This window comes from Scophthalmus maximus, chromosome 5 (genome assembly GCF_022379125.1).
Source record: "Scophthalmus maximus strain ysfricsl-2021 chromosome 5, ASM2237912v1, whole genome shotgun sequence".
Taxonomy (NCBI): Eukaryota; Metazoa; Chordata; class Actinopteri; order Pleuronectiformes; family Scophthalmidae; genus Scophthalmus; species Scophthalmus maximus.
The window spans coordinates 15,328,891-15,349,119 of record NC_061519.1 but is presented as its reverse complement, the minus strand read 5'-3'; the positions used below and the strand labels follow the sequence as shown (position 1 = coordinate 15,349,119).

Below are 20,229 nucleotides of genomic sequence, written 5' to 3'. Positions count from 1 at the left end.
CTACTCCTACGACTACTCATTCATTTGTGTACAATACCTAATAATATGTATATATGTATGTACAGTAGCCACCATCTTTTGTATTGTTACTCATAAGGAATTCTACATTAAACCACATTTGAACCTATACTAACCTGTTTCAGGAATCGTTTTAGCAGACCAAATTAGAAATGCTTTTTGTATATGAAGTTATTATTATTATTTAATTACTAATTTAGTCTCATTTTCTTGTATCCTACTTTTTGTATTTTTTCTTATTTTCTTCTCAATTGACAAGTACGGTATTGCTCATTTAATGTATAAAACAACAGCAATGTTTTCTATAAAAATAATGACTGAATGGATGTCAGAATCTGGATGTCCTATCATCCTTGTTCTACATGTTGGGTTAAAATAAGTAGAAGTTAGTAGAAAATCAAATCAAATCACTCCATCAATCGTCACCTACATGTCTTTCTTCAAGTGTCCTTGAGGCTAACACTGAACATTTTGGATCTATAATTTAGCTCCAATAACAAACCATCCAGAACCATGACAACTGTGTTGTTAACATCCAGTTTATTTGAGAATTTGATATTTCAAAACGTTCTTACAGATACACCATCAACACGACAGACTGGACACGAGGCGTGGTATTAGTCAGTACGTTTACATTCAGTTGGCACAAATCACTGGGATTCACAAGGCAGCCATTACATCACTGCTGCACTCAAACAAAAACATAATCTGTTGGAACACGTGAATGCAGCTGCGTTGTTGGTCTGTACGTCTGTTAGATTCCCCACAAACAGGTTTAAAAAAAACAAACTAGTTTGCATTTGTTAGAGCAAAAAAAATCAAAACATACACGTTCGTTGTTGTAGTGTGTCAGTAATCAATCTAATTAAGCCACTGTCAGGTTCTCAACAAAAATCATACTTCTATTTTTGAAACAAACACAAAACGTAAAACTTCTTTTTGGCATTTAATGATTGTCTTGGAGTTTATCCAGGTTTGTCTAAGTCTCTATTATAATATTTTTTCATTATAGTTTACCTACCTCCTTTGATCTACTGGTACATCAATAGGAACATATCAACACTGCAATGTTCTTTACAGTCTTCCAACGTAGAACAGGGCACAAATAGCCATTAAATGTCCTATTAAAAATCATCCAACATTCCTAGAATTGGACCGAAACATGTTTGATTGATCTAATCTGCTCCGGAGCCAAGAATCATGTATTTCAACAGCTGACAGCATTACCATACAAGGGAGTTACTAAGTTTTACAAAAATTCACATACGAAAACTGCACCTGTATTAATACATTCCGTCATAGAGGTCTAACAATCCCCAAACCACCTCCAAACTAGCCGCTGCTTCTTCAGTATTTGTAACTTCAAGCCCAAATTAAGGCTAGAAAAAGGAAGCAGCCTTCACAAAGGTAAGTAGGAGTAGTTCAGTCGTACTAAAAATGTTTACTATTCCTTGTCAGGCACTTAAATGTCAGTAACTGTCCTTGACTCAGCTTTCAGTCACTGTGAACTTCTATCGAAGTAGCACTCGTGCAAACGTCAGCTCAAAGCAGATTTCAATTCATCATTCACCTAAACATATTTCCCTCCTGCTATCTAAGGCAAGGGGCAAAGATAACTAACTGCATCTTCAGCGAAAAGTTTTCCACCCTTTGCTAGATGCACATTTAGTGTGGTTAGGTTGAAGTGTGTCACCTCAACGCTACATTTCTCCTTAACACCATTCATGAGACAATGAGGAAAAACAACCAAAAGATGCGTGAACAGAGAGATGAGAGGGTGACGTTCAGGCATGAGGAGGGTTGTGAGTTTAATGACGTGTAGTGAGATACTGAAAAGAGCTGGGTAACAAATATGAATGATTTGGCACTGACCAAACTGGAGCCCTGGCAGCGGGTATCGCAAACTATCAAGTACCAAAGGTAGAGGATAAATGCTTGGTCCAAGTTACTGTCTCCTTGGATTCTTTGTTTTATAAAATATTTTCTGATTTCAAACATAATTATGCTCATATAATTTGACTTTGTCTTAATTTTTTACAGTTGCTGTGCTTAGACATTATTTGACATTTAGAGAATGTTGTTAGCATCTTTTCACCTAATTATTTTCTTTCCTTATAATAACTGTAGTTATTCAGCTGAAATCCTCACCTGTTTGAAAGAGTTAACGTTGTTCTTCATTTTGCTAAAGACATTTCCTGCCCTCTTCTCCACTTGGCTAGACCACTCTGCCTCAGTTTGTGTGATCTAAATATAGAAATCTATTGACAATCCTCAATGACTGCAAGCCTGCATCAATACTGGTGGATGCTCAAGTAAAATGAAATATGAGATTGAGGGGCTGAGAGAGGACAATGATATGTACGTGTAATGCCTGTAACAGAGAACTCGGATGATCTCTTCACTGGGTGTCTGCGAATTTCCAGTCAAGTTAGTCCAGTAGCCCTGACAGATCTACACTGTGAGTTCACTACAACCAGGAGTTGTTTCGATGCCCAGTCAAAATCTGAACTAGTGTGTCTGGTCAAATTTTTTAAGCCAAACAGATATGAAACTGCAGCAAAGTCATCGTGGGAGAGATCCTGCAAGTCACGACACTGTGAGCTAATGGAAGACAACATCTGCATAATGTACATGGGACAAATGGGATATACAACAACATATATCACCTGTCGATAGATTGACATCCAAAGTAATATCAACCAAAATACCAGAGATTTAAAGAAACACCTCCGACAGTGTCAACAATAATGGGACATTGTAAACTTCACAAAGGTTGTAGTCACTGCAGGGCTGCTGTATCGGATTACATCAGATGATCACACATTTGGTAAGCGACCTATCGAACTGTTTGATGAGCTTTATTTGATGTGAGGTTAAACTCCATCTTTCATGTTCAGCTGATATACTGAACTTGGACAGAAATACTTGTCTAATCATCTGTACTGACGTGTTTCACAATCGAAAATATTTTTAAAAGCCTACCATATCATTACAGCTAACAAAATAATAAGGGCACTCTTTATACATTAAGGAGCCCCGGAGGGGTCATGGAAGGGACAAAAGATGTACTTTTGCGAGATCTTGCAAAGCCTACAATGTGCTGACGGGTCAGTCCAGCACTGCACGGAAACCGAAACCAAATTTTGAGATTGGCCTCAAATGTAAGACATTAAATCAGTGCTTGGCAGTAGACAGTCCAACATTATATATATATATAAAATATTATATTATATTATAAAATATAAAGTGAGAAACATCTGAACTACTGACGCAAGGGGACACTCGTCGCAAAGCGTATTGACTTGGCAGCCCCGGTTGAATTCATTAGCAACCAACTGCATTAGTTACGTTACAGCTTTTTTGCGAGATTTCGCAAAGGTTTTCCTGTGTCTCGCAAAAGTACATTTCCTTTTTTTTCCCCTTCCATATCCCTTCCAGGGCTCTGCAATACCTATCTGTTGGCACTGGCATAAAATATAGAGCATCTGTCTGCTGTCCAAGCAGAAATATATCTCCAAATAAAAGTGAGTGAATTCAGCTTCCACTTACTTCAGATCCTGAACTTGCACTCAAACAAAAACTCACTGTTCGATGCAGGAAAGACGCTGTTAGCTCTGTGCTGGGCAAGATTTTTTTTTTTTACTTTTGTGCTTAATTATCTTAATGCCTTTGACATCATAAAATCTTCATTAGCTCACATCCTAACCTTTGGTATAATTCCTTAAAACAAACATACTCACATCAAGACAAATCTCAAGACGATTTACTCTTTACAAATCTAATGCATCTTAAAAGTCAGAGGGAAATGAGTGGCAGCCTTCATCGTATTAGAGGGTGTCGGCTTCAAGCGGACACGCAAGGCAGTTGCGAGTCGTCAGTGTGCGGGCTGTGTGTGCGCGTGTGTGCATGCGTACCTCTGAACTCACACAATACACTCACAGGCCTGGTCCAAGAGGGCAGGAGCATTATAAACTATTAGCGTGCAAACACACACACACAAAATCACTGAGCATATTGCACTTAAATGTACACAAAAACAGTGTGTACAGGTACACAGTACCACCCTTTACTCTACCTCACACCTGCAGGGACTCAACATCCCTTGTTCACACAGATAAAGTGAGAGTACATTAATATTACCCACGCATCCTGAGCCAGTGTGTTTGCTTCTGAGCAGCTACAGACACTCCTTTCTCTCTCACTTCCCCCTCTTTGTTGCTCTTCAGGGGGCTCATGGGAATCTTTGTGCTTTCCCAGTTTTCCCACTCTGAATTGCTTCTAACGACCAGTGTAGCCCATCTGATGCAGCTTCCTCAAGAGAATCTGAGTAAGGTCAAACGTGGTGAAGCTGATCCCCACTGCGATGGGCCCCTTCACCCAGTTCATACTGAGACCTTTGTAGAGTCCACGGACGAGCCCCTCCTCGGACACAATCTCCTTCATGGTGCCCAGGATGGTGCCGTACGTGTGACCCGTCACTCCTGCAGTCTGCATGCGCCGTCGCACCACGTCCAGAGGGTAGGACGCCGACTGGCCGATGAGACCTGCGCAGGCTCCAAACGCCAGACGTTCATATGAGTAGGGCTGTGGGCGGCCACTGCGCTCTACATGGCAGAGGAGGATGTAAAGAAGTGGATTTCAATGAAGAAGAAGTTCACATCATCAAGTGTGATAGAAAAGGGAGTAGTAGAGGAATGTATTAAGAATTAGCAGTGTTTGTGCATTACCAGCATGTGATTTCTTCAGTGTCTCATAGGTAAAGAAGCTGAGACCAGCATAGGGAATAACACCGAGCATGGTCGGTGTGAAACCTCGAAACAGCGTCTTCAGGCCCTCTTCTCGAGAGATCCGCACAAACACATGCAGGATGTTACTGTACCTGAAACAGAGAAATAAAATACAAAAATGTTTTTTAAAACAAATGATTTTATAGTTGGATAAAACTGGATGAGATGTTGTGCAGCGAAAGATTTAAGCTCAGTGTTTTATTCTAGTATCAGGGGTTACAATGTGTCTGAATCTTGAAGTAATGCTCGCGCGCGCACACACGCACGCGCACACAAGCACACGCGCGCGCGCGCGCACACACACACACACACACACACACGTGTTGAAGAGTCCTGATATTCATTGATGACGTGTTATAGCAATCAGATGTCCTTACATTTCCTTTGGTGTTACAGCCATCCTTGCTCGCACCATGTCCAGAGGATAGGTCAACATGGCTGCCGTAGTACCAGCCATGGATCCGGCCAGTAGCCTGGGCAATGGAGGAAGGACTCTGAAACAGCAAAGGTACATTCAAAAGTTGTTCATGCTTTAGAAAACATTAAGAAAATATACAAGTTCATAAAGTCTTTTCCATGAAAAAAAAATCTTTCATGGCCCTAAAGAGGTTTGGATGTAACGCTACACCTTTGACTAATTTAGTATTTGCAAATCTATGAATATGCCGTACCTCTATCACCAGTAACTCTCTCACCTGTAGCTCAAACACACTCCTCTCATTCTGTTTTGCTAGATACTGTACGCCACACAATTGTAAGTGGTAACATAAGAGTAATTCAGACATACATGTTCGAACCAGGAACCAACTATGAAGACACAGAAGAGTGAAATGTACAGGGTTGCCAACAAGTCTATATATCATAATGATAAAGCATCGAACATCGAATATCTAATAGTGTGTCGCTAATGTTAGATAAACCTTGGTCCTGATCAGCAGCTCTACCTTGGCTACCTAAGCAAAATACCAATGTTTCATTACAAGAGGTACCAGAAGTATGCTATAGTGTCACATGAAACATTGGTGTCTGAAGATGTGAACCGTCATATCTGAGTAGTAAATCTACCAGAATAAACTTACACTTACTTGCCCTGAAAGCCATAGTAGCTTCCCAGCAGCCTTTTGTACTGCTCATGTGCACAGAACTGGATGGCAGCGTATGGGATGACTCGCACCATGGTGGCAGAGTTCCCCCGCCACAGACTGAGGAAACCATTCTTTAGGTAGGTGCGGTATATCAGCCTGTACGCCTCCTGTAATTCAGTGTGTACACATTAACACATACAGTACATTCTCATACTTAGCTTGAACTGATAACAATCTAGGTGTGTTTAAGGCATGAATCTATGTGTAGGCAAGTTCTTTTTTAACAACTAATTAAACTTGTTGAACCAAACCCACCTTGGCAGAGAATCGTGCTGATGACACTGAAAAACAAAACATATGTATAATATAAATAACATGTACACAGTTGTCTTTTCTTTTTTTTTACAGTCCAGTTATTCTCATTTCTGTGAAGTTAAAATATAAAAGAGTCGAGGAATAATTCAGCGTCATTAATTTGGGTCATGTGTGAACTTAAAACAGTTTTAGGTCCACCGAGCATCCAACTTGCCTTGGAAGATGATTTTAGTCCTGTCCAATGGGGCGACGGCTGTCTTGGCCACAGCTCCTGCTAAAGCCCCCGAGAAGAGCGAGTTGATGACGGACCGAGTGTGCTTGAGGCCCTGCTCAGAGATGGACGAATCACATTTAGGGTCACCAACAAAGTGAATCATGTAAAAACTGCATCTTTACATAACAAATATTTGTTTGAGACGATGTTGATCATTAAGCTGGAGTTAAACGAAGATATTGTTCCAGTATTCGCTGTTACCTGAGCAGCTATCATTTCCTCTCAAAAGATTAATTATTCACATTCACAAATATAAATTGACCTACAATGCAAATTATTTAATTTAACATGAGGACTTTGTTAGCTCACTTCTGACTGACTGGAGGAAGCCAGTGGCTGCACTTCTCCCTGCGTAAGTGATGCCCGTTGTTCCTGGACTCCATTCCCCATTCCCAAGGACTATGCACAGCTGTCACTGAGCGCGCTCATGAATTCAACCACTGGAGGGGCAGCAAAGCCAGGCGCTGAGGAAACAAAGAGAAACAAGAGCTCCCTTATAATGATAATATTTTTAGCTTAGCAAGACATTTAGATGGAAGATTTTACTCTGACAACTTTCTGGGCTTCACGTCAAGTTCAAGCAGCAAGAAGTCTGACTATAGTTATTTATTTTATTTAAAGGTTTATTTAGATATGGACAGATACAAAAAAACATAGATAAGCTTAAACAGTCATCTGATGTATGTATTATAGTGTTTTTAGCTGAAGCTAATTCACGACACTTGTCCATAGTAGGGCTTTTGTTTAAAAATAAAAATACAGATTAACATTATTAAAAATAAGATAGAGATGAAATAAAATGGAATGAAATGAAAAAGGAAATAAAGTATACAGAGTGAGCACAGATTAAAAACTAAATATGAGAGCAATATTGTTCCTGAATTAGCCACAATTTGGGGGTTTTTTTGAAGGTGGTTTATGTTGGGATACATTTCAAGTGGTCTGGCAGAGAGTTCCATAATTTTGCCCCTTTTACTGAAAAGGCAGTTTGGGCAATTGATGTTCTACAGAAAGGGATGCTACAATTGCCTTTTAACGCAGCTCGGGTGGTGGATCTGGTACCACTTTGCTGTCTTGTTATTGTTTTGCAAAGAGGTGGGGGAGCAGCGTTATTTAGGCATTTGAAGACCAATTTAACAAAATGCAGGGAGTTAACTGCAAGCATTGTCTACAAAGGAAGAGGATTTGATTCTGTAGTGGCATTATCATGTCATGTTTGTAATAAAGGCATTCCTCTATGCACTGTGTCTATTTGGAGATTTGTCTTCTGTCTATTTAAATGATGTGATTCAGAGCTGACTGCCTGTAATAGTTATTCTGAGTTGTGTTACAGTATTCTGCTAGCTACAGTTCTCTGCATTTTACTGACTAGATTTGTGTTGCTTAAGCCCTTCTTGTTAACCAAGTGCCTTCTGAATAGTGAGTAACTGTCACATGTTGCACAGTTTGAAAGTCCATTCCAATTCCTGGTAATCGTTGAATTAAATCCTATCACACAATCCCCGTTGGCGCATTGTTCAAAGGCACACACACTCCTGTGATCTGTGATCTCATTGAATATAACACGTAGTGAATCCTCTCAGAATCCCATGATCCTTTGTATTATAGCAGACACAGAGGCGAGACGCTGAGTTACTTGACCACATTGGAAAATTCAAACCGGACCGAGACCACCACCCGGAAAGACGAGCACAATTCCTGAGAACCCACATACAGACTCCTTTAAGGAATAATAAAGGAACTCTTCATCACAACAAGTCCTGGTTATTTGGAACCGTTCTCCGTAAAGGCAAACACAGCGTTCTTACCGGACTCTCCACAGCGATTTGAAATATCCAACCAGCAGACAACTCGTGCACTATTTTTCAATGTGTACTAAAATATTAAGGTCAATCCCTGTATAAACCTGCTGGCAGAGAAACCTGGTTTATCTGCATTTCTCTGCTGACTTAATAAGTTTCATGTCTGCAAGTGATGACTAACAGAGGGTATCTCTTTATTCAAGAAATTGTAAATACACACCTCTCGTAAATGTTTACCTGGAGAATAACCCAGTTACCTTTCACCCACTCCCACACCTGTCTGAGGCTGTCTGAGCGGAGCTTCACAAAAAAATGTGCACCATTGAAGCCCCTCCCCACAGAGTACAGTATGACCACAACTTTATTAAATCAGGACATCACCCTTTTGAACAAAGATGTCTACATGTTCTGCAATGAGCTAATCATTTTATCAGACAAACCTATTCATGTAATCTTCAACTCCCATGGCTCTCTGGTTTCAATCATTGTTCAAACCATCCTACCTTTAAAACACAAGTTGTCAAGCATGTAAACATTAAAAAGAAATGTGTGGAGAATGATTGAATGTGCAGCCTTTAACTTCTGTCACCTTTAGTTTTAAAACTTCACTAAATAGGCCAGATCCATCTTAACACACATTACTGGTAGAAGATCGGCTTAGGAACATCAGGGTTCAAGGAATTCAACCACGGACAGGAGAATCAAACAAAACAAGATGGATAATGAGAGAGAGTCGACAGACAAGGGAGCAAACAGGGAGTCCGCTGAAAAGCTGGGCAGTCATTGGCAACTAATATTGGCATCGGTACAACAGGGCTTCAAGCCAGAACCTCAAATGACCATTTAGTCCCCCGATGTCTCCACTTTCACCCCACCCACTGTCCTGACTCACAGCCCCCTTCCCCATACATATCCTTTTACAGTTCCTTGTTCCTGACTGCGAGCTGTGTCTGATTGGTTGCCTCGAGTGTCAATGGACTAAGATTGATAAACACTTCTTGTGTGTGTTGAGCTGTTTTTGTCAGAAAACTTCTGTGACCAACGTGTCTTTTCAGCTGAGTTGGCTAATGGTCACTAGTAAATCATCAGTGCATCAGACAACTGTGGTGTTTCTCAGAATGTGTCAGGGTGTCAATATTCACTGCCTGAAACTATCATATCTATCAATGTTTTTTAATAGCAGTAATAATAATAATAATAATGTGTGGGTGACATTATGAGAAGACTGTAGAGGCCATTCCAACTGAAGAGCCACATTTGATAAGCTTACAATGCATTGATAGGTTTACAGTAACAGTTATTTCAGTATTGATCATATTTTGATTCAACTTTGATAAATATTTTGATATTTGAGGGGGGATTTCTCAGTTGAGACTTTTTGCACAAATGTGGCGTGGTGTCAACTGAGGGGCGTGGAAATGAAATGTGAACATTTTATTTGACTGAAAAAAACAAGATCTGAATCTGAAAACAGAAAATCAGCAACTGAAAAAGATGAGAGCTCAAATATCAAAAATATTTACAAAAATTAAAATAAACAAGTCATTCGGAAGAATTTCACAACTGAATCGAACTAATATTTCCATTGAATTTTTTTTCCTACACTTATTTTTATTTTGAAAACGCTTTTATTTTTCAAAGTTCAGATCAAAACCTTTAACTCTCACTTTCAATCTCTTTGTTCATATTAACTAAACATATGGCCCTGATTTAGCTCCATGCCCTCACAGGTAACACGTGTGCTCTGACAGATGAGTTACATGAGAAATAAATTGAGCAAAATGTTGGCAACTGATGTTCTCGTCGATTGACGTCATTACATCACAGGGTATTCGTGTCACTTTGTCTCCCTCTGGCTTTTGACTGGTTTTAATTTTCGTGTCAAGTCACAGTTTTGTAACACCATTAGTAAATACTCTGATTCAAATGATGTGTGTTAACACTGGGAGCCACATAACAACGACACAACCACCAAGCTTCTGTCTCGACACCAGCCACCAGGCGTGTCGAGACTTCACCACAAACAAACAAAACACAGCGAGTCAACCGTCACCGGATTTCTTACCTTACAAGTCTGACACCAGCAAGGTTATATTTTAACCTTCCGGGCCTTTTGTATCCCGAGTTATTTCAGAGTCGCGAGCAGGTTTGTCCCGACACTGTTGCTTGCACGTTCGCCAACTACCAGGTTAAGTAACGTTAGCTGGTGGTTAGCTAACCGCTACACTGACGTTTTCGATGCTCAATATTGGGATTCGATTCGAGTCTTCATACAAATGTCTCCTGGCAGTGAAGGTCCGCTCTGTGCAGGGATGTCTCAGCTTCACCGGCCCCGCGCGGACTAGTGGCGACTGACATCGTCCGTGCTGTAGTAAGAGTGCCGTGACTTCTCCCGTCTGTCAGCGAGCCGAGGCGTTCACCGCTAGCCGAGCTGCACCGCGGAGGTCTGCGTCGGACAAGGACACGCGCTGCGGCATTGTGGGAAATGTAGTCCTGAGAGAGTCGTGCCTGGATAGGTCGGTTACAGGGGCGTGAGAGGGAAACCCACATGGCAAACGATTGGCTTATTCCCTGTCCGATGGTTACATTTAACATGTTTTATACCTGTATTTTACATCTTAGGAGCATGTCGAAAATGATCACTTTAAAGTATTATCCCTTGCCCTGATATTTAATAGATCAATAATTTTAAATAATTTAAAAAAAGACGAAGTTAATTGAGCCCCAGAATCGGCAAATACACTGTATAATGATACACACATGACCACACAGCAAGATAAATGTAACGCAACGCACCGAAATTGAGTTTTATCATAGTCGTGTACAATAAACAGTTGTCATACTGCGCAAAACAGTGCAGTTCAATTATTTGCATAGCAGCAAATACGCTAAAATATTTACCCATGGCACAAACTCACAAATTTACATTGAGCACATAGTGAAAATTTATGTTGAAGATATACAATTGGTCATCATAATTTGGTACACAAAAATGTTAATGGTAAATAAAATATGTACAACAGGACTACATTGACCTTTTCACTAATCATAAACAGAAAAAAAAAGGACTGGAAAAAATATATTCAACCTCTTAAGAGCATTGAGTGGGACTGGTGGCCTGTTTGTTTGCACTGTTCACAGAAGACTGTTTGTCTTTTCTACAACAACTAATCTGTAAAAATGTGTCTGGCTTGGTAAGTGCATCACCTTCAACTCTTGGCTATGTACACTTTCCAAAATTCTAACACTTCACCTTCTTATAACTGCATTTCAGGCAAACTCATTGTAAGAGTATATGATGTCAATGATGCCCTTGTCTTCTTTCAGTTGGTGAGGCTGCCATGTTTGCCAGTCCACAGCTCTCGAAGCTCCACTTGGCATCCCAGATCTCTGAGGGCTGCTTTACCCAGGTCACCGCAGTCTTGATGGGTCTTTACTGCCTGAGCTATCAGGGCCTCAGCTCCCAGCTCCAGGATTGGTTGGCTGTAGTTGCTCATGCGTGAAACCAGGTTTCTCAACAGCATACAAGCCTGTTTCTGATTATAAAGACAACAACACATAGGGCATAGATAGTAAGCACACTGTCACAAGGCCAGTTTTCAAGTGAGCATAATTATTGATGACCACGTATTACCTGCACATTAACCACATCAGTATGCATCTTCATGGCTTGCACAGCAGCCAAGGCACCTCCATTCTCCATAATGACTTGACAGTTGTTTGGTTTACGCAAGGCAAGGACAGAGAGGCATGCGCAGCCGTGCTCACACACCTGCAGCACAACATGAACACAATCTTAAGGCATTTGCAGATTTACATTTATTTTTTCACAACAAAAACCAACCTTTTATTAAATATTTATGTGTCTGCAGTAAATTCTAGATCAAATCCTTAAGTTTGACATTTAACTCACAGCAGCGTTGCTAATGTGTCTGTTCATGGCAATGACAATCAGCTCGACTCCACCTGCATTAACAACAGCATCTTTCACGTCATCATTTCCTGCTAAGGCTCGTATTGCATTAAGGACCTGCCGAACCAACTCCTGCAAGGGGAAAACCAGTTCAGTGAGCAGAACAAATGTGGAAGTTGAATCAGTATCACAATGTCTTGTTTTTTGTACAATACAGCTATCTCGTAGCAGTCTGCGAGCAGTGTCATCATGAGCTTTAATCCTCCCAGGTCACAGACGTCTTGACAGAACTCATTCCTTACAGCCAGACGGGACAATGTTGAACAGAGCTCACTCAGAACAGAAACATTATCAAGGTGAGCTGTTAGGGAAGAACATTAGGATAAAAAAATCAGAATCATGAGATCAGTATCTAATTTTGAAGAAAAATTGTATCTTAAGCTATTATGATAAACCCCCCAAATTAACTAGCGTCAGTCTGCCTTACCTTTCGCAGCCTCAATTAAGACCTTCAGTCCATTGTGCTCAAGAACAATACTCTTGGCATGTTCATGAGCATTTCCAAATGCAACCCGGACATCATCATCAAAGGTCATGACTCTGAGAGCTGCAGAGGCCTCCTTCACCAACTCAGCATATCCACCATGTTGTTTAATGGCAGCTGTCAGCAGGGGCAGGACTCCATTTTTTACCAGATCCTGTCTGTTCTGTTCATGTTTCAAACAGCAGTGACGCACAGCACTGATGGCTGCACGTGTCACAGACAAATCGGCCTGGTACTTCTTAAGGACATCCAAAAGGAGCTGCTGGCCCTCTGCATCCAACAAGTCTGGCTGTCCATCCGTCAGTGCAGCCAGAGCAGACATAGCTGCCAACATAGCCTCCTGCTCCTCCATACTCTTTTTGCAGCAGCAGAGAATGATGGGGTAGGCATCTTTTTGGGCTGCCAGGTACCTCTGGGCAAATCCAAGAGAGCACTGCTCAGTGAAGCATTTTAAGTCTGCTGTCAGTTCGATAACACAGGCAGAGTCTTTTCCAATTCGGAGGGATTCCAAAGCCTGCAAGTGAAAAATGAAGTGGACGTAGAGCAAGATTATAACAACAGATATACATGCATGATATTCCTTTTCACAAAACAAGCCAGGACTTACCTGTAACACTTCATGTGTTTGCTCTTCTTGTTTCTCGCCAGATGATACAGCCTGTACAGCTTTTACTATACAACTGAGGTCCACACCTGCATCCACACATACGCTCAGGGTAAATGATTTAACACAATACAATATAAATGCTAATCATAGCTAATGATACAAAAAACAAGAATCTACAGTAAGCATGCAAAAATACATCTTCTACAAAACTGTACACTTTGAATGGGCCATAATTCAAGAAAGAAGTCTCCAGTTTATTAGGGAATTAAGGAGACAGAAATTACAATGTAATACATATCTTCTTAACTCCACTTAAAAGTGTATTAATGTCTGTTAACCCTCTGTCTAAGTATTCTTGAGGCCGCTGTTGTCATTTTGGAATATGAGCATTGATTATAATTTTTACAATAGAAATGTAATGAAAAAAATGTTTTTGTAAAATGACCCCATATATCCAGAGTATTATTCCAATATCATACTATAATGTGAGGAATCTGTATGTCTGCATGTGTCTCGCATATCTCGAGAACAGGGCATCTTACTGGTTCACACTTGGCATGTGTATTGTTAAGGGCTGAAGAAAGTGCAGTGTCAAATCTGGTGCGATTTGATCTTTCAGTGTTAAAAACATGAGGCCACTTTTGTAATACGCTTTGCATTTCCTGAGTATTATTCCAATATGTGCATTAATCATCAGACCTCATGGCTCCAGTGTGATGTGTCGCTAGAGACCATTTCTCTGGCATGATGAATAATTTAGTACGTTTTAGTATCTGCATCTGACCATCAATGATTGCACCTCTTCACAACACTGTACGTGCGCTAACTACCGGATATTGTTGTCATTTCTGTGACATTTACCCTGAGACTCGAACTGCTCCACAGCATCTCTCAGAGCCTCGTCAGGTTCCATCTCAAACTCCTCCATGTTTTCCCTGACAGCAGCATCAAACGTCTCCTGTGTGATCCTCCGTATCGACATGTTGGCTCGTCGTTTTCCTCCCTGAGAGGAAGTGAGTTGTCAAAAGACGAGGAACATTTACCCGACACAGCTAGTGATAGCCACTGTTAGCTTATTGATGCTGTGTGTGTGTGTTATTCTCCTCTTGCCGAAGATGGCTGCCAAAATGTGCAAAGCTCCCGCTACACAAAGCTCATATAAAGTAGGATTGTTCCTGCTAAAGAAAATAACGTCGTAAAGAGACGTGAGTCGAGTCACTAACCTGATACCACCGCCCAGTGACACACTGCACCGCTTGGAACCGACCACCGCTGTCGATTTAATCACTTTGCGTAGACGGCCCCAGACTGCTGTGTCAGACGAGGGCCGTGAATTGTGCGGAACAATTTACGTGAATAGCAAACTACGCAAAATGTCCCGCTCATACAATGGCTCGGTTGGAAAATAGATCGCAGAACATTCGTTCCACCGATGGACTGTTTTGCCCGAAGATAACTGTTTCAAAACTTATTTTTAGTATAACAGGGCCGTGATGAGTGAAGGAATAAATGGAGACGCTTCATGTAAAAAAAAGGTCACTTCGTTTTGGTCTGTTATCTGGAAGATAACCGGGAATTTATTTTAGTCAAAGTTTACGTGCTGCAGCGTTTTACATCAGAGGGCTCCTGTCTTTCTTCCAGGGATGTGACCACGAGGCCAAGGAATAACACCCACTGCTAATGACCAATGCAAACTTTACATTAAAGGTTGTTGTTGTTTTTTTCGAAAAGCAAATGTGACATGGGGCACACAGTGGTTGTAATAGTGAGATCCACCAGCTTTGAAACAAAGGAAAAGTTCAGAATTTTGGAGAACACACTTATTCCCTTTAATTAACAAGTGTAATTCCTGTTTGCAAATATGTTGTTTCATGATGAACCCCACATTTTTTATCTTTTTTAAGCATTTTGGAATAACTTTTTTTCCCAACTTCAGTTGTTCTGGTGTCCTGTATTACTAATTTCTTCCAGATGATGGCACCATAAATCTGGATTTTAAATAAGATGTATTTAATGTTGCTTTTCATTTCATCAGATGCATTTGTTCTTTGCCATTGGTTTTCGTAACTGACAGGTTTCTCAATTTTGGTCACACTAATGTAGGAAAGTTACATTTTAGTTTAATCTGGCAAAGACATTTGTTATTCAAATGTCAGAACTCGTGATTTTTATTGTTTCAAAGTAAACAACTGAGTTTGTTCCACTGCAAAGTATTTACTGCAATATCGTATGGATCCTATGTATTTTACTGCCATTTTATAGTGTTGAAAAATGTTGGAATGGAATGTTTGAAGTCCACACATTTGTGACTTTTTATGACTAAAAATTAAAAAGAAGAATGTCTTGATTATTCATATGGGCCTTTGGAAACACAAAGCAATTAGGGTTCTTGTAAAGAGGGTGAACTTGGCAATAGTTGGAGAGGTGCTCATGCTCTGTGTTCTGTTGCAGTTATATGATATCACTAAATCTGGCCACTCAACTGATTTTAAATGAAACAATACCTAGAAAATCAAAGTTGTGCATTGGAATATATTCTTACCTCCACCAAGATGGTTATGTGATTGGTTTGGTTTGTCTGTTCCTTTCTTTGTTTGTCTGTTTGTTTGTTTCTTAGCAGGATTATTCAAAAGGCACTGACAGATTTGCATGAAATTTTTATTCAAAGATAGATCTTGACCATGGTAACGGGTGATACCGATCTGGCGGTGGTCTGGGTGCCCATGTTTTCTTCAGTGTTCATTCATTTCTCAAACATTATGAAAATCTGTCTCTTAACACTCACTGATATCTGCAATGCTACCTTATTCTGTGAGGACAGTGTAGTGCGGTTTTCAGATCAATCTGCACCTACACTACATTTCCACACAGCGAAAGACTAAAACTCTATCGAGTTTCAAGTGTTATATTTATGGCATACAGAAATCACAAGATGCTTGCAACAGTGGGGGGGGGGGGGGGGTGGGTCTGAAACCTAATGGCATTCATTTAAGATCATTCTGCATAAAATGCAATGCCTGCACAAAATATAGTTAAGGAACTAAAACAAATTTACAGTAATTTGTACTTAAGGGCCAAACATGGCCAAACATGGACATTTTATTTTGAAATCCAAATTTTACAGAAGATTTGCAACTCAACCATGAAGGCTATGATCTTAATTATAGGCTGGTTAAAGGGTGTTAATTAACATTGATGAATTTGCCTGATGAACTTCCTGAGTTGAATATGCATTCTGCATGTTGGTGTCTTGTGTTGTTTCACTATAGATTGACAACACTTGTATTGGAAAATTGTCTGAATAGCTTTGTTTCCTTTCATTTATCCAATGCACTTGAATAATGTGTCACTGCAAATAGTTACAGTCACGCAACTGAGTAATCTTTGGATGAGATGACAAGACTTTTGTCGAATGCAGGGATCATCAAGATTGTGAGATAGCTGAGGATCAGGTCATCTGTTATTGAATAAGGTCAATCAGAAAGGCCTGGTGATTCAGAAAAAAAACTCTAAGTGCATGCTGACATTCAGCTGTTTGGGAGTTTGTTCCAGGGTTGTAAAACTAGTAACTAAATACTGATATATAAGATAAAGAGATACAGAGATACAGAGGGGGGAGGAAGGTTTAGCCATAAGAAGCAATCGAGTGGGAAATATTTCTGGAAGGGATGTGATGCATGTCACATCACGTATAAACCTCAAAATCTGAGAAAGAAAACCAGTTTGTTGCCAAAGAATATTCACAGGCCATTCACTATGTCTTCGGTTTCGGTCTTCAGTGAGCAGCCGCAGCCTGCAGAGTCCTGCCACAGAGGGACTCAAATTACAGCAACTCTTTTACCGTATGTTGTTACACTGATTACACGTAACTACGTTAATTGAATGTGATTATGAAATGATGTGTGTAATCCATCACACTAGTTGTACAATGTCTTTAAAGGTTCACGTTAAAAGTCAAATAAATCTGAAGATGTTTATAACACATTGAAACAAACAGTGTCAGTGTAATCTGGACTTTGGCGAAGCAAAGTGGTTCAAAACTTAATTACAACTGCCTGCTTTACTTTAACATTAGCCTAAATTGCTTTTACACAGGAATTATAATCTACATTTTGCCCTGCAAAATGTAGGATTAAGATGGATTTTTAGATGGTCAGTTGACCATTTGACACAAAAACATTAAATACTTAAAACTTATGAAATCATTCAAATTCACATACAAATTATAATTATATGCATCTAAAAAGACGCTTCAGATATAAATATCCAGCATGTGAAACAAAGTTATTTCTGTAATATTGAGCTGGATGATCATTTCAATTATTTGTTTTAATTCAAGTGCAGAAAACATTGAAAACATGAAATTTCAGTCACAAACGTCTTTGATTATTTAAGTATGAACATATGCATCGGTATTCAGCGGAGACCCCGTCCGAGAGCCCATCCATTGTTTTTTTTCAAGCAACACTGTTTTATCGGATGACCATATTTCTTCTCCACATCCTTTGTCTCCTCGTGCTCTGTGCCACCCGGAAGCAGTGGTCACCAGAGGGAGAAGATCAGTGAGAATGAAGTGAAAAGTTTTGGGACGCTCTAGGTGTCTTGGACGCAGCGAGAAGGAGCCGTTTCCTGCCAAATAGTGAGCCCCGTCTAATCGTGACGGCATCCGCCACTTCCTGCATTGTTACAGTGCTTAATGAGGATTAAGTTGAAGCTGTCATGTTGCAACGGGCGGCCATTAGGCCTGCTCCACAAGGAGCGAGAGAGGGGGGGAGAGAGGAGACAGGCTTAGTCCCCCTTACCTCAGTCTGGTTCCACAGCTGATCCCTCCTCCTGGACAGGACCAACCCAGCCCTGTCACCCAGAACCATCTCCAACTAACATGTCAGTTAATCACAAAAATAACAACACAAAAGAAAATGTGTCCTCTCTCTTTAGACCCATTTCTGATTATAAGCGACTGGTTTGTTACGTAACAGCTCCAAACAATGATTAAACAAGCAGATGAGTCAACAAAAGAAACCTGACAATTGTATGTCTTTCAATACAGTGTGCAACTTCAGGGAATCCCCCTTTAAGACTTAAGGCCACAACCCTCAACAATGACCTGACCTTTGTCACAAACACCACATACTGAAGGTATTTCATCATAGCTGAAGTGTTTTATTGTATTATATTGACAGGTATCCCTGTTATTATTTCTTTACCGCTGTAAAATACAAATTAACCCTTTCATTTACTGCCTTTTAATCAACCCCCATATATGTGAAGTATGAATTGTTTGCAGGGCAGTAGCAAGGTTTAAAAAAAATACTGAGGTCATGAATCCAAGTCTCCCCAAAGCAGGCCACCACCCACAAACAAAATCTGATGAGACACTAACAAGGAAATCCAATATATGATTTTTATTGATGGAATTTTAATATTGTACTTATTTATCTGTTTAATTATTATTAATAATATTTTTCTTCTTCATATTTTTCAACAACGTCACTCTACTGGGGAAATAGTGAATTATGAATCTGTTGTGCCTGCAAACATGTTGTAAAATTTGAATATAATGAATCTTTACAGCAGAAGGCCTGGCAAGAAAAGACATTCATTATTCACAGGGATTCCTATTAACATTTCTGATCACCTGACTTTTTAATTAACACCACCAGTTGGTTTATTCATTTATTTATTTATTTATTTTCAGTAAAATGTCTCAACAACTAGAATGATTGCTATGGAACTTGATACAGACATTCATGGTCCCCCGAGGATAAGTCCCAATGCCTCTGTGATCCCCTGACCTTTCCTCTATGGCGCAACATGAACACAACATGAATTGGCACAAATTTGGTACCGATATCCACAGCGCACAGAAGAATCCTAATGACTTGGTGATCCCCTGACTTCTCTTTTAGCACCATCAGCACTATGACAATGTTGGTTCAGATTCAGAATGAAATGTCGGTACTGTTGAATTAATTAACATAAAATTTAGTGGTTTGGTCCCAAAAACCTTTAATTTGACAGTCGTTCTTAATACAACAAGTCTTGTTCCCACCAGGTAGAAAAATATGGTGTGAGCAATATATAAAAATGACCAAAATCCCAGAAAGAAGAGTAGCTTGTGTTCCAGCTGGCTCTGATTGTTTTACTGAGGTAATAGCTTCTTGTCCGTGGGTCCATGGGAACACTTACTTTATTTATAGAAGGATTCATCATGACCTATAAACTCAAGAGTGTTTTCACATCTTCATTAAGTTTTTGCTTTGGGAAGGGTGATTATGAGAAGATGGCCCTTTGCTACAGATTTGATTGCAGTTATGCGAGACAATCTGTAGCCTCGAGAGATGGAGAGGAGGGACGAGGGGACGGAAACAATCGGACTTGATGACACAGCATCATCTCTAGCGTCTTTTGTCATTTAAAGAATGGCAGTGTGAGGCTGACAAAGCACTCGACTCAAACCCCCAACCCCCACCTGTTAGAGAATAGTAACCCATGCCCACTTCAGTCTTTATGAACTTCTCTTACTTAGATCTCAAACACATGCGTGTGGATATGTGCATTTATACGGGCGTGAATGGATGAGAGGAGGATTAGTGCAGTTCACAGAGAGGCTTTGAAGGGTTGCAGGTCTTTACTTCTGACGTTGTGACCCTGCTGTGTGCTACGGACTCATGGATCTGACGGTGGCTGCAAGCCTGGTGGACTGGTCGTTAAAGCAACCCTCCTCTTGTGTGAGCTTGATGCCGCAGACCTGCAGTAACCAAAATCACAAGACAATTGAGGATTGGTGCTGAAATATGATGCTCAGGCTGCGATAAGGATCCAGACGTGATCGTAGATGCAGCTCCTTGTTGAGAGGCTGGAGGTGAACATGAATCTGAGGT

At 40.3% G+C, this 20,229-nt stretch overlaps 2 protein-coding genes across 4 annotated transcripts; both read right to left on the bottom strand.

Moving 5' to 3' along the window:
* Positions 1 to 539: 539 nt before the first annotated feature.
* Positions 540 to 10,754, bottom strand: slc25a42 (solute carrier family 25 member 42). Of its 3 annotated transcripts, none has more exons than XM_035633756.2 (8): positions 10,347 to 10,754; positions 6,789 to 6,943; positions 6,420 to 6,531; positions 6,206 to 6,231; positions 5,891 to 6,057; positions 5,183 to 5,299; positions 4,746 to 4,897; positions 540 to 4,622 (listed from the first exon to the last, which is right to left on the bottom strand). In XM_035633756.2, exons 2-8 carry the CDS (start codon positions 6,867 to 6,869, stop codon positions 4,297 to 4,299), a joined length of 981 nt encoding a protein of 326 aa, XP_035489649.1. In that variant the 5' UTR covers positions 6,870 to 6,943; positions 10,347 to 10,754; the 3' UTR covers positions 540 to 4,296. The 3 variants fall into 3 exon arrangements, with proteins under 3 accessions (XP_035489649.1, XP_035489650.1, XP_035489651.1); XM_035633757.2 differs by lacking the exon at positions 10,347 to 10,754 and adding an exon at positions 8,288 to 9,169; XM_035633758.2 differs by lacking the exon at positions 10,347 to 10,754 and adding an exon at positions 7,849 to 7,983.
* Positions 10,755 to 11,058: 304 nt separating this feature from the next.
* armc6 (armadillo repeat containing 6) lies at positions 11,059 to 14,726 on the bottom strand. The gene is made up of 8 exons (XM_035633755.1): positions 14,569 to 14,726; positions 14,207 to 14,348; positions 13,346 to 13,431; positions 12,682 to 13,252; positions 12,410 to 12,555; positions 12,195 to 12,326; positions 11,916 to 12,053; positions 11,059 to 11,817 (listed from the first exon to the last, which is right to left on the bottom strand). The coding sequence occupies exons 2-8, from the start codon at positions 14,325 to 14,327 to the stop codon at positions 11,605 to 11,607; spliced, it is 1,407 nt and encodes a 468-aa protein (XP_035489648.1). The 5' UTR covers positions 14,328 to 14,348; positions 14,569 to 14,726; the 3' UTR covers positions 11,059 to 11,604.
* Between the last annotated feature and the right edge of the window lie 5,503 nt (positions 14,727 to 20,229).

Excerpts from the sequence above, each read along its gene's own strand:
- slc25a42 (XM_035633756.2), bottom strand. The coding sequence starts at position 6,869 with ATGGGGAATGGAGTCCAGGAACAACGGGCATCACTTACGCAGGGAGAA. Across the intron at positions 6,058-6,205 it reads CAGCACGATTCTCTGCCAAG|GAGGCGTACAGGCTGATATA; the intron begins GTGGGTTTGGTT and ends ACTGAATTACAG. Across the intron at positions 5,300-5,890 it reads TACTATGGCTTTCAGGGCAA|AGTCCTTCCTCCATTGCCCA; the intron begins GTAAGTGTAAGT and ends TTGCTGTTTCAG.
- armc6 (XM_035633755.1), bottom strand. The coding sequence starts at position 14,327 with ATGTCGATACGGAGGATCACACAGGAGACGTTTGATGCTGCTGTCAGG. Across the intron at positions 13,253-13,345 it reads AAACACATGAAGTGTTACAG|GCTTTGGAATCCCTCCGAAT; the intron begins GTAAGTCCTGGC and ends TTTCACTTGCAG. Across the intron at positions 12,556-12,681 it reads CTTAATTGAGGCTGCGAAAG|CTCACCTTGATAATGTTTCT; the intron begins GTAAGGCAGACT and ends CTTCCCTAACAG.